We start from the raw sequence: 12,284 nt of genomic DNA on the forward strand, positions 1-12,284 counted from the left end.
GTTCCTGTGAATGTTTAGAGTTTCCCTTGTTTTGAATAGGGTGAATTTTTTCATATATTTAGTGATTTTTCTATTTTTATCCTTTAAGTTTGAAGGTCTCTTTTGGTATTTATTGGTAGCTCAGATAGGCTCCATTAGAGATTCTGTAAGTCATCATATGATTTGTTCCCCAGCCCTAAATAAAAGAAGAAAGAAAAAAATCTAGGTTTATTAAATTTTCTTCAGTGGTTTAGAAGGCAGTAAGTGCTTTGAGCATGGTTGAGATGGAGCTATAGGTAGAGACACGGTAGAGACAGTTTCTCCTTTGTTTGGGAACTATTTCTTCCTGTGTGTCTACTTCGAAAGCCATAAACTGTCTCCTCCTACCTGCCACCTGGCTGGTGAGGCTCTCTGAAGGATCCCCATTTCCCCTCCCAGTCTTCTTCCACTTCACAGACCTTTCCTGATACCTACAGCCTAAGTGTAGTGTCATGCAGTTTCTGCCTTTATGAATTCCAGCTGGGGAGGCCCTAAGGGGGTTGGAATTTGTATCCATCTTGGTTTCTGTCCTCACCTCTGATCTAGGAGGTGGGCACTATCCACCACACGCAGAAAGGGAAGCCCACCAAGGGAGTAAGTGAAAGTGTTCTCTACATCATGCTGCTATTTGCTACTTCTTAGCAAGAGTGAGTAACTGAAATGATGGTTCCTGTTTCAGGCTAGATTCGCTAGTAGTTCAGAGAGTGTTTTAGCACCAGGGACTCACACTAGTACATTACTAGGATGAATATTCATCATGAGATAATGAGGAATAATGCTTAAAGTACTGGACTCAAGAATCAGAAGACCTGGATTTATGTCAGTGGCACTCAACTTGTTCTTCAGTTTTGTCAAGTGTAAAACGGAGTTCGTATTACAGTTGTCCCTTGGTATCCACAGGGGATTGGTCCCAGGACCCCCGAGGATACCAAACTCCATGGATGCTCAAGTCCCTTATATAAAATGGCAGAGTATGTATTTATGAATTCCTTAAAAGCATTGTTGTGTACATCAAATGAAATATGTGGTAATATTAGACCACATAATAAGGGAATGGTAATAATAAGCCCATTGTAAACTTGTACTACCATGAGATAGTTTTACTATTTTGTGTTATTTTGACAAAATTCTTTCTTCATCTTAGCTCAGAGCACTTTTTAAATTTAGTAATTGTTTGCATTTAAGGCAAAAATATTCATTTTAGCATTGAGTTAATTGCAGTAAATATTACTTTTTAAAGTTACTGAAATCAGCTAAACATTTGCTGTGCTGATTTCTCCATGAATAACCCCTTATCCTTTTATTTAGTTAATACACAGGAAATCTGATTGTCAAATTCATAAAATGAAAACCTTCATAGAGATAACAGTTTATAGTTTTTTATATTAATGTAAATAATCTCTTGCTTTTCTTTTGGTTATATAAGGTAGGAAGATAATAGATCACAGTAGCTTGGGTTTGAATACTGTTTTTTTACCTGCTGTGTGACCTTGCAAATTAAATAGTCCCTCTGAACCCTCTTATATAAGCTAAAGAAAATAGTACATTCCAAGCTTGTTTCAGGATTATGTGAAGCTTAACATATGTACTGTACTTGGCATGTAGTAGTTGCTTAATAAGTGTTTAGCCATCTTATTCTCAGTGTACTGAAGATCTCATCCTAATTGGAACAGTAATCACATTTTGTCTTTCTATTTATAGAAAAAGGAGTAAATTAAATCTTAGAATATATGTTATTTCAAGGTGATTTTAAATAATAATAATATATTGTTGATAAAATGATTGTTCTTTTTTTTCTTTCCTGTTTTGTTTTTAAACCATAGGGCCCCTGGATTTAAAAGTTTTCAACAACAGGACAGTCAGGAGCTTCTTCATTATCTGCTCGATGCAGTGAGGACAGAAGAAACAAAGGTCAGGTTTGTGTTTATCACATATTCTCTTAAGAAGAGGGTACAAAACTGAAGGAATTTTTACCAAAATTTTAATATACGGTTGAGAGTAATTTGACTTTTTAAAAAACTTCTATTTACTCTTCTCTTCCCCCCACTTTTTTGCCCCTTCTACCAGAAGATTATTTTTTCACTCTTTCACAACTCTGTTACCCTTTATTAGTTAATGCCCTTTGGCTATAAATAACAGAAATTAATTAATACTAGCTTAAATAAAGAAAAGGGAATCTAATAATCCAAATAAAGGGGGATATAGGACAGGAAGGTTCTCAGGAATCCGGAAAGTATTCTCCTTTTTCCCCCAGTTTCTCTGGCTCTATAGATTTTCTTTACCCATCTCTCTGTGGACAGAGTAGTTTCTTTGCTTCCCTGTCTGAATGGTAGCACCTGACCACCATGGCTTGCTGCTTGTGAATCCCAATTCTAAATTCCCAAAAGAGAGAAGTCCCATTATCCCACGTTGGTTTGCAGTCCACTCAGGAACCAGGAAATTGGGGTCCCAGCCTCCTGGATCAGGGACTGTTTCTGAGTAAAAAAGGACTGGTTAGATTTCTGAAACAGGGTTTATTGTAATCCTGTCCCTTAATTGATTGGCTGTTGGTTGACTTTAATATTAAATTAGTTATATTCACCTTTTTTGGTGGGGTCCTATGCAAATAGGATACAATTTTTCAGAGAAAATACAAGATATTAAAGATGCAAGATATCAAATACACGGCACATATCCTCCACTTCCTCCCTTTCTCTCTCATAGCAGACCCTGCTAATCATTCATAACAGTTCCACTGAGTCAGGGTTCAGTCTCAGAATCATTCTCAACATAGCACTCTGGGCAGCCCCTGCCAATCATAATTGTTAATAACAGGTGAAATCCTGTTTTCTGTTCAAGGTGAATACCCTTCTTAATCTAAATATTAATACGGTAGTAGAGCAACCAGGTGAAAATGAAGTGCTGATATGTTTGTGGTAGGTGTTTACTATGTTACTAGGCAGGGTGGACCCTCCTTTTTTTTTTTTTTTTTTTTTTTAAACATCTTTATTGAAGTATAATTGCCTTACAATGGTGTGTTAGCTTCTGCTTTATAACAAAGTTAATCAGTTATACATATACAATATGTTCCCATATCTCTTCCCTCTTGCATCTCCCTCCCTCCCACCCTCCCCATCCCACCCCTCTAGGTGGTCACAAAGCACCGAGCTGATCTCCCTGTGCTATGCGGCTGCTTCCCACTAGCTATCTATTTTACATTTGGTAGTGTATATATGTCCATGACACTCTCTCACCCTGTCACATCTCACCCCACGCCCTCCCCATATCCTCAAGTCCATTCTCTAGTAGGTCTGCGTCTTTATTCCCGTCTTGCCACTAGGTTCTTCATGGCTTTTTTTTTCCTTAGATTCCGTATATATGTGTTAGCATACTGTATTTGTTTTTCTCTTTCTGACTTACTTCACTCTGTATGACAGACTCTAACTCCATCCACCTCATTACAAATACCTCCATTTCATTTCTTTTTATGGCTGAGTAATATTCCATTGTATATATGTGCCACATCTTCTTTATCCATTCATGTGTCGATGGACATTTAGGTTGCTTCCATGTCCTGGCTATTGTAAATAGAGCTGCAATGAACATTTTGGTACATGACTCTTTTTGAACTATGGTTTTCTCAGGGTATATGCCCAGTAGTGGGATTGCTGGATCGTATGGTAGTTCTATTTGTAGTTTTTTAAGGAACCTCCATACTGTTCTCCATAGTGGCTGTATCAATTTACATTCCCACCAACAGTGCAAGAGAGTTCCCTTTCCTCCACACCCTCTCCAGCATTTATTGTTTCTAGATTTTTTGATGATGGCCATTCTGACCGGTGTGAGATGATATCTCATTGTAGTTTTGATTTGCATTTCTCTAATGATTAATGATGTTGAGCATTCTTTCATGTGTCTGTAGGCCATCTGTATATCTTCTTTGGAGAAATGTCTATTTAGGTCTTCTGCCCATTTTTGGATTGGGTTGTTCGTTTTTTTGTTATTGAGCTGCATGAGCTGCTTGTAAATCTTGGAGATTAATCCTTTGTCAGTTGCTTCATTTGCAAATATTTTCTCCCATTCTGATGGTTGTCTTTTGGTCTTGTTTATGGTTTCCTTTGCTGTGCAAAAGCTTTTAAGTTTCATTAGGTCCCATTTGTTTATTTGTGTTCTTATTTCCATTTCTCTGGGAGCTGGGTCAAAAAGAATCTTGCTGTGATGTATGTCGTAGAGTGTTCTGCCTATGTTTTCCTCTAAGAGTTTGATAGTGTCTGGTCTTACACTTAGGTCTTTAATCCATTTTGAGTTTATTTTTGTGCATGGTGTCAGGGAGTGTTCTAATTTCATACTTTTACATGTATCTGTCCAATTTTCCCAGCACCACTTATTGAAGAGGCTGTCTTTTCTCCACTGTATATGCTTGCCTCCTTTATCAAAGATAAGGTGACCATATGTGCGTGGGTTTATCTCTGGGCTTTCTATCCTGTTCCATTGATCAATATTTCTGTTTTTGTGCCAGTACCAAACTGTCTTGATTACTGTAGCTTTGTAATATAGTCTGAAGTCAGGGAGCCTGATTCCCCCAGCTCCATTTTTCGTTCTCAAGATTGCTTTGGCTATTCGGGGTCTTTTGTGTTTCCATACAAATTGTGAAATTTTTTGTTCTAGTTCTGTGAAAAATGCCAGTGGTAGTTTGATAGGGATTGCATTGAATCTGTAGATTGCTTTGGGTAGTAGAGTCATTTTCACAATGTTGATTCTTCCAATCCAGGAACATGGTATATCTTTCCATCTATTTGTATCATCTTTAATTTCTTTCATCAGTGTCTTATAATTTTCTGCATACAGGTCTTTTGTCTCCTTAGGTAGGTTTATTCCTAGATATTTTATTCTTTTTGTTGCAATGGTAAACGGGAGTGTTTTCTTAATTTCACTAGGCAGGGCGGACCCTCCTTTTTTTTAAAAAAAAAAATTCTACTTTGTTTGAATTGTACATAACATTGTAGTGTTTCTTTACTCCTAATGGCCAGTTTTCAGTGAAGAGAGAGTTATGGTTCTAATATTTTTTTGTAAATTATCTTAAAGAATGAGTTAATTACACCCTCCTGCTACCAAACAGTGTATATTACAATCCTATCCTTAACTGGCTGTTGTTAGACTTTCATATTAAATTAGTTGAATTCAACTTCTGAAGGTGTCACTCCCTTTCTGCCATCTATTTTTATGTATTTTGATTATGAACCCTACTACCTTCTATTTAGATTTACGTCTATCATCTCTCTTAGGCTGTGCTCTCCTCAAGGAATGGTATCCCATGTGCCTTGCACACAGTAGTGCTCAGTGATTGTTTGTTGAATATGTTGTCTGTGCTTACCCCCCACCCCACGCCCTTTTTTTTTTGTTGGCCAGGCCTCATGGCTTGTTGGATCTTCGTTCCCAGACCAGAGATCAAACCTGTGCCCCTGGCAGTGAAAGCACCGAGTCCTAACCACTGGACCACCAGGGAATTCCCTGTGCTTACCCTTTAAATGGACAGTATTTCTTGAGAATTTGAATTGGGAAGAAAACAAAGTCTCTTAAATGAGTTATACTAGCTAGTTACTTGGGGATTTGCAGTTACTTTGAATATGTTATAATTTGAATAAACTGTTAAATTGACAGGGTAATTCTGCGCTATGTTTTACCTGTACTTTGTTTTGAAAAAAGTCAGTAAAGAGATTTGTAATTAGTTAAGTTTTGGGACATTAACACAATCCCCCTGAGTTAATATTTGATCACATTTTCTTAGATCTAGAAACTGATATCAAGAATGGAGATTCAAACTTAAGTCTTTGTGACCTCCAAACTAATTATCTAATTTTATCCAATACTGCTTATTAAAGTTTAATTTTAATGCTTGGTCATTAGTGACTAGTATAAATAACCCATTTTTTAAGCTTGCTATTTAAAATTTAACCATAATTATTTCACTATTTGAAAAAAGTTAACTCTGATTTAATAACTATGATACATTGATACTCTTCTTGAAGGGGTTGATACAAGGTAGCAAGGTGGAAAGAGATGCTCTGTCTTTGTGTTATGAGTAGTAAATGCATTTTGACCTTCTTAGCCTATAGATGACATAGTAGTTACTTTAGGATTAATTCAAACCATCAGTTGCTAGAATAATTTTTTTCCCCTATGATTTGCAGGATACATTTGCTACATGGTGGTCATGTATCATTGTAAATGGAATTAAAAGTCACTCTTTACAATGTTTTTCTCTGTTGATATTACAAATAAAACAATAAAATCTATCCCTATAATTTTTTTTCTGTTTTACTTTTATTACTTGATGGCATTCTTTGTTACAATTAAATTATTCTTTTGTCATAATGATGCATTATGATGATTCACAGTATCTTGAAAACTCAGGCAGTACAGCAGGAAACATTGGTTTCTGAAAGCTCTTATCTTTCTTCCTTTATTTGAGGGTTTTAGATGGTGTGGCAGAATTAAAATGTCAGGTCTGTGGATCTATTCAGTCTCGTAAGCAAGGACAGTCGTGCCAGTCAGTTACAGTGAGTACCCAAGCAGGAGCTGCATTGTCTGGCCTGGGAACTCCGCAGCTGTTAATCGGGCAGCTGTTGTAGTTTGTCTCTGCCATGTGTTTTTTGATTGAAGGAAGGCTACAGCGGTATGTCTGCCACCAGACTCTTCTAGTGATGGTTAAAAACTACTGACCTCTTTTCATATTGTTTCATTAGGGTCTTTTTCTTATGACTCTGAAGTTGAGGAATATAACTCGCTCTTGCTGAGTAGAGAGCTAAAGGGATCATTTGTGCAAAAATTCTGAATTTTTTATGTGTGAAATAAAATCAAATTCACAATAAGAACTTCTTTTATAGGCAGTCTTTTTACCTTAGAAATATATGCTTCTTCACTTTTTTCCTTTTAATTTGAGCTATCTCTAAATTAATGATAATTACATTTGCATTATCAAAGATATATCGCTTTAATACGTTACTGGGTAAGATTATTTTAAAGGTAGAATATCTCAGCTAACTTAAATTATGAGTGTTTGCATTATTTTTGAAAGAAGTTTAACATGGAGATTTGAACTAGTCGAACATGGGTACTGCTAAATGATTAATGTGCCGTGGTTGTTAGTCACTCCCTAACCAAAGTCTTTTTTTTTTTTTAAACCTAAATGGTTCAAAGCACAACAATGAAAGGTTGGAGATGGACCTAAGCCTATTTATTTTATTCAGCTTGATGAACTACCTATTAACTAACTCTTTAACAGTTTAGAGCAGAGAATATAAATTTGTGGCTAGGATAAAATAAAAAAACAAAAGTCTAATAGTTTAAAAGTCAATAATTTAAACAGCTTAATTGTTTTTACTCTTTTTTAAAAGTGTGATATCATAGCTTACATCTTACAGTATGGTAAAGACTCATTAAATTCTATTGAAAGTCGTCTGAATGTTCAAAATTGTAGAATAAATTTACAGACTTCTAAGTTGAATTAGAGGCTTTATCTTTAGTGGCTGGAGAGGCTTTTTACAGTTATATTAAATATTTATAGGTGAACATGGGTATTTATTGGCATCTTTCATTTAAGTCCATTAAAAGTTTCTCTTACATGGAATTCACACCATTCTAATTTTCATATTTTAGTTTAATAAGTTCTCTGTTCAAGGTATAAAAGTCAAGTTTAGCTTAGACAATATCGAAATTATACAAATTTTCACGTTTATTGAGTCTGAATTGGAGATTATTTCAGTATTTAATAGCTTCTGGGACACATTATTTCAGTTTCCTTCACATATAAGTATATTTCAGGAGAGTGTGACATGGTATGGATTGCTGTATGTTCACTTTTATACCCTACTTTGTATATATGTGAGGTATACATTGCATTAACTTTCAAAATAACACTTGAAGAGAATAGTGAGCCGTTCTAGGAAATAAAATGTGCTGATCATAGGCTAGTTAATAAACAAAACTCACTTTCATAATTATTGGGGGAGGGTGTTAAAAACTTATTGTAAAACATATCACACATACAGAAGAACGTGTACCAATATACATATGGTTTAAAGCATAATATTATTATAAATATTATTAGCACTTCTCCCTACCACCACCCCCAGAGTTATAAAAAAAAAAGAAAAAGAATGTTATTAGTACCATAAAAACTACCTACTTCTTTTTTTCAAATACTTCTTCCTCATCAGAGGCAACCACTATTTTGACTTTTACAGAAATCATTCCCTTGCTTTTTCTTATAGTTTTTGAGAGCTACCTCTGTATGCTTAAATAATATATTGTTCAGTTTTATAAAACTGGGTAACAAGCACAAACCTATTGCCATTATTGGATGAAGCGTCCCCCAAAAAAGATGAGAGAATCTCTGGAACATAGTCTGGCTTTGGCTTCCCAGAGTTTACAAGAGCTCTTTCTGGGGAAGTCAGTAGGCCAGATCATGAATGTGTTCTGAGCCACGCCTGTCAAAGTCAATTGGCAGAGGTGTAGAAGAGACCAGGTACTAGCTCTCTGATCCCAAAAGGTTGGAGACTGCTCTGTATTGTATTTTCTGCTTCTGAGTTCATCATGGCCCACCTCATGGCTGTCAGGAATAGGCCCGAGCAGAACAGTTCTGAGGGGTAATGTGTATCCTCTGCTGATCCAGGCAGCAGGGCACGGAGGGGAGAATAACATTAGCAGCTCATTCCCTGTATGTTCTGTTCTCAGATTAAAAACATGGTAGAATGGCAGAAGAGATCTTGGTGTCAACAATACGTCCATATCCTAAGTGTCGCTGCTCCATTCTGGATTGGTTGCCTCCCACATTAGATGTGTAGGCATCATTCTGGAATTCTTCCTCACTGTACTCCTGAAAATTCCCTTTGCCTCTCTTATGTGTTGGCCCTGCTGTTGCCTGTAAACCACATTATTGTCTTTCTTGGTTTATACTCTCATTTGCTGGTGTATATATATATATATATATGTATATATACACACATATATGCATATTTTTTCCTTTCTTTTTTCAAAAAGTGACATTTACTATATATGCCCCTGCCTTTTTATCAGGTAGGATATTGTAGCAATCTTTCCATATCAGAAAATAGGAAGTGTCCTTTTTTTTTTTTTTTTAACCAATTCCTTTTTAACCAATTCTAACCGTTTCCTTATCAATTATCGCTTATATGTTGTTTCCAGTATTTTTGCTTTTATGAACAATGCTATGATGAATAATGTATTTATGTTATTTTGCATGTGTGTAAGTATATCTGTATAAATATAGAAATGAGATTGCATGCATGTGGAATTTTGATAGCTATTACCAAATTGTCCTCCGTAGGCATACAGTTTTCACTCTAGCCGCAACATAACATATATGGAGAGTGTTTTCCAATAACCTCACCAAAATACTATTGTATCAAACTTTAAAATTTTTGCCAATCCGATAGGTAGAAAATGGTATCTCAGGGTAATTTTAGTGTACATGTCTCTCTTTTTGAACAAAACTGAATATCTTTTCATCTGTTATTTTTTTGCCCATTTTTCTACTAGGTTTTGATCCTTTTCTGATTTCTAAAAGCTTTTTGTGTACTAGGGAGGGAATATGTTTCCAAGTTTGTCATTCGTGTTTTGATTTTGCTTATAATGTGGCAGTAGCTTTTTTTTAAATGTAAAGCTGAAAATTTTTTTTTTGAATTTAAAAATCTTTTTTAAATTTTTTATTTTTTTATGGCTTCTGGCTATTGAGTCATTGTTAAAAAGGCATTCCCACTCCAAGATTATAAAGGAATTTTCCCATGTTTTCTTCTTTATGATTAATTTTTAGATCTAAATCTTGATCCATTGAAATTTATCCTTTTCCATGATATTTCCTTTTTTCCCATTTGGCTATCCTATCCAAACGGTATAGTATGCTTTTCCTACTAAATTGGTCACACCCTAATTATACTAATTTTTCATATGCCTTTGGGTTTATTTCTCAACTTCCCCTTGTTTCTGTTTGCCGATATGTTTGAATACTAGAGTCATACTTTCAATTATGAACATTTTAATGCATTTAGTAAATCTAGTAGGACCAGTCAACTCTTACTACACTTTCCCCTCCTCCCCATAGTTTTCGTTGCTATTCTTATTTATTTTTCCATATCTAGTTTAGAACCGATCTCTCCCTTCAACCTCTCACATTAAAACAAAACACAACAAAACCCTAAACCTCATACATACTATTGCCATTTTCACTGGAATTGTGTTAAATGAATAAATTGGGCAGGGAGTGGGGGAGGTGGGGAAATTGAAATGTTAGTAATGGTAGGACCTGTCCAGGAATATGGTGTGTCTTTCAATTTGATCAAGTTTTCTTTTGTCTCTTTCAGAAGTGTTTTGAAGTTTTCCTCATTCAGATCTTACACATTTGTTTAGTTTATTCCTAGTTATTTTCTTTTTAGTTGCTATTATAAATGGGTTATTTTCTTCTGTATCTTCTTTTTTGTTGTTTTTTTTTGTTCTTTTAGAATTTTATTTATTTATTTTTATACAGCAGGTTCTTATTAGTTATCTATTTTATACACATCAGTGTATACATGTCAATCCCAATCTCCCAATTCATCCCACCACCACCACCACACCCCCCACTTTCCCCCCTTGGTGTCCATACGTTTGTTCTCTATGTCTGTGTCTCTATTTCAGCCTTGCAAACCAGTTCATCTGTACCATTTTTCTAGATTCCACATATATGCATTAGTATATAATATTTGTTTTTCTTTCTGACTTACTTCACTCTGTATGACAGTCTCTAGGTCCATCTTCTATATCTTCTAACTGGCTTTTGTTTGTGTGTGTGAAGGCAATTTACTTCATTATATTTATATACTCCATATTAAATTCTCTTATTATTATTATAGTAGTATTTTATTTCATTTGGTTCTTTTGGCTTTTCTAAGTAAAAAGTCATATCATCTGCAAATAATTTTATCTCCTTTATATTTTATACCTCTGACATTTATTTTTCTATCAAATGCATCAACTAAAACATTAGTGGTAAATAATAGTAGTGAATAGGGAATATCAAGGGATTTGATCTTATAATTTTTTTCTCAGTGTATATGATGGCTTATATTAATAGATTTCCCTAGTATCCCTGCATTACTAGAATAAAAGCCTCTTGGTCATACTGTACTGTTCTTTTAATGTGCTGCTGTATTCTGTTGCTGATATTTTATTTAGAATTTTTTCATGAGTGATATTGATATGTGTGTGTACACTCTGTCAGCTCTGGTACCAATATTATGCTTTATGAAGATAATTTGGAAGTTTCCCTTTCTCTGTGCCCTGGAACATGGGTTTAGTGACATTCCTCTGTGAAATTGTTAGGACCTGGAGCTTTTTGTAGATAGTACTTAATTCAGTGACTTTAACAGTATTCTTTTTTTTCCCTCCCTTTGAAAGCTGGAAAATTTTCTGTCTCTTCTGGGTTTAATTGCTTGGAAAATGATCTATTTTTTTTCCTGAATTTTCAAATGTAATTGCGTGAGAGTTGAGCAAAGTGGTCTCTCATGATTACTTACAAAGTCTTTAATTCTGTTATTGATTTCCCTTTTTCGTGATGTGTGATGTTGGGCTTTTCATCCTTATCTTGATTTAGATTAGTTGGTAGGTTTATTTATCCCTGCTACTCAAAGAGTCAGCTTTCGATTCATTTATTCTCTTCAATTTCTACTTCTATCTTGTTTAACTGTTTCCTTATCCTTTTGTTTGGCTTGATGTCCTTTTCTAAATTTATAAGTTGGCTGCTTCATTCATTTGTTTTTATTCTTTTCAACTGATTTAAATATATAAAGCTGTGAATTTTCTTCTGAACAGTGGAACGTATCTTGGATTCTGATATGCAAAGTTTTATTATTCTCTGGGAAGTCTGCAGTTGGGTTTAATTTCTCTGACATAATAATTTTTTAACAGCAGATTTATGTATCATTTTCACACCAAGAAGTCCAGGTCTAACAGTGGTTTCACATATATGAAAACCTGTGATTAAGACTTTACTTAAAAAATATATTTTGAAGAATAATTAATAAGCTTTCCCCTCACCCCACTGTTAAAATGTGAATTAAAGAAGATTAAATTCATCTACTAAGTAGGACCATAATTAGTATAAAAGATGATAATTTATTAGCTTAAATGTCTTTATTTTTGGAATATATATAGTTTTATTCTGAGAGTTTTTTGTGAGGTTGGATCTTTCCTAAAACACATGCAAGAGATGTGGAACCTTAAACCTTATC

General features: G+C 34.8%; 1 protein-coding gene across 15 annotated transcripts in view; it reads left to right on the forward strand.

Annotated features, from left to right (window-relative positions):
* USP45 (ubiquitin specific peptidase 45) overlaps nucleotides 1-12,284 on the forward strand; it is a 69,529-nt gene that overhangs the window by 37,835 nt on the left and 19,410 nt on the right. For 14 of the 15 annotated variants that reach the window (XR_005022182.1, XM_036871741.1, XM_036871746.1 and 11 more), the window contains one exon: nucleotides 1,842-1,929. Coding sequence is in view for 13 of the 15 variants with exons in the window: in XM_036871741.1 (XP_036727636.1) it covers nucleotides 1,842-1,929 (88 nt within the window). In the remaining 2 variants the exon portion in view is untranslated. Of the gene's footprint in view, nucleotides 1-1,841; nucleotides 1,930-5,406; nucleotides 6,301-12,284 lie in introns of those variants that run through there. The other variant, XM_036871757.1, reaches the window with a different exon arrangement.

The sequence above is a fragment of the Balaenoptera musculus genome, chromosome 12, assembly GCF_009873245.2.
Source record: "Balaenoptera musculus isolate JJ_BM4_2016_0621 chromosome 12, mBalMus1.pri.v3, whole genome shotgun sequence".
Classification (NCBI taxonomy): domain Eukaryota; kingdom Metazoa; phylum Chordata; class Mammalia; order Artiodactyla; family Balaenopteridae; genus Balaenoptera; species Balaenoptera musculus.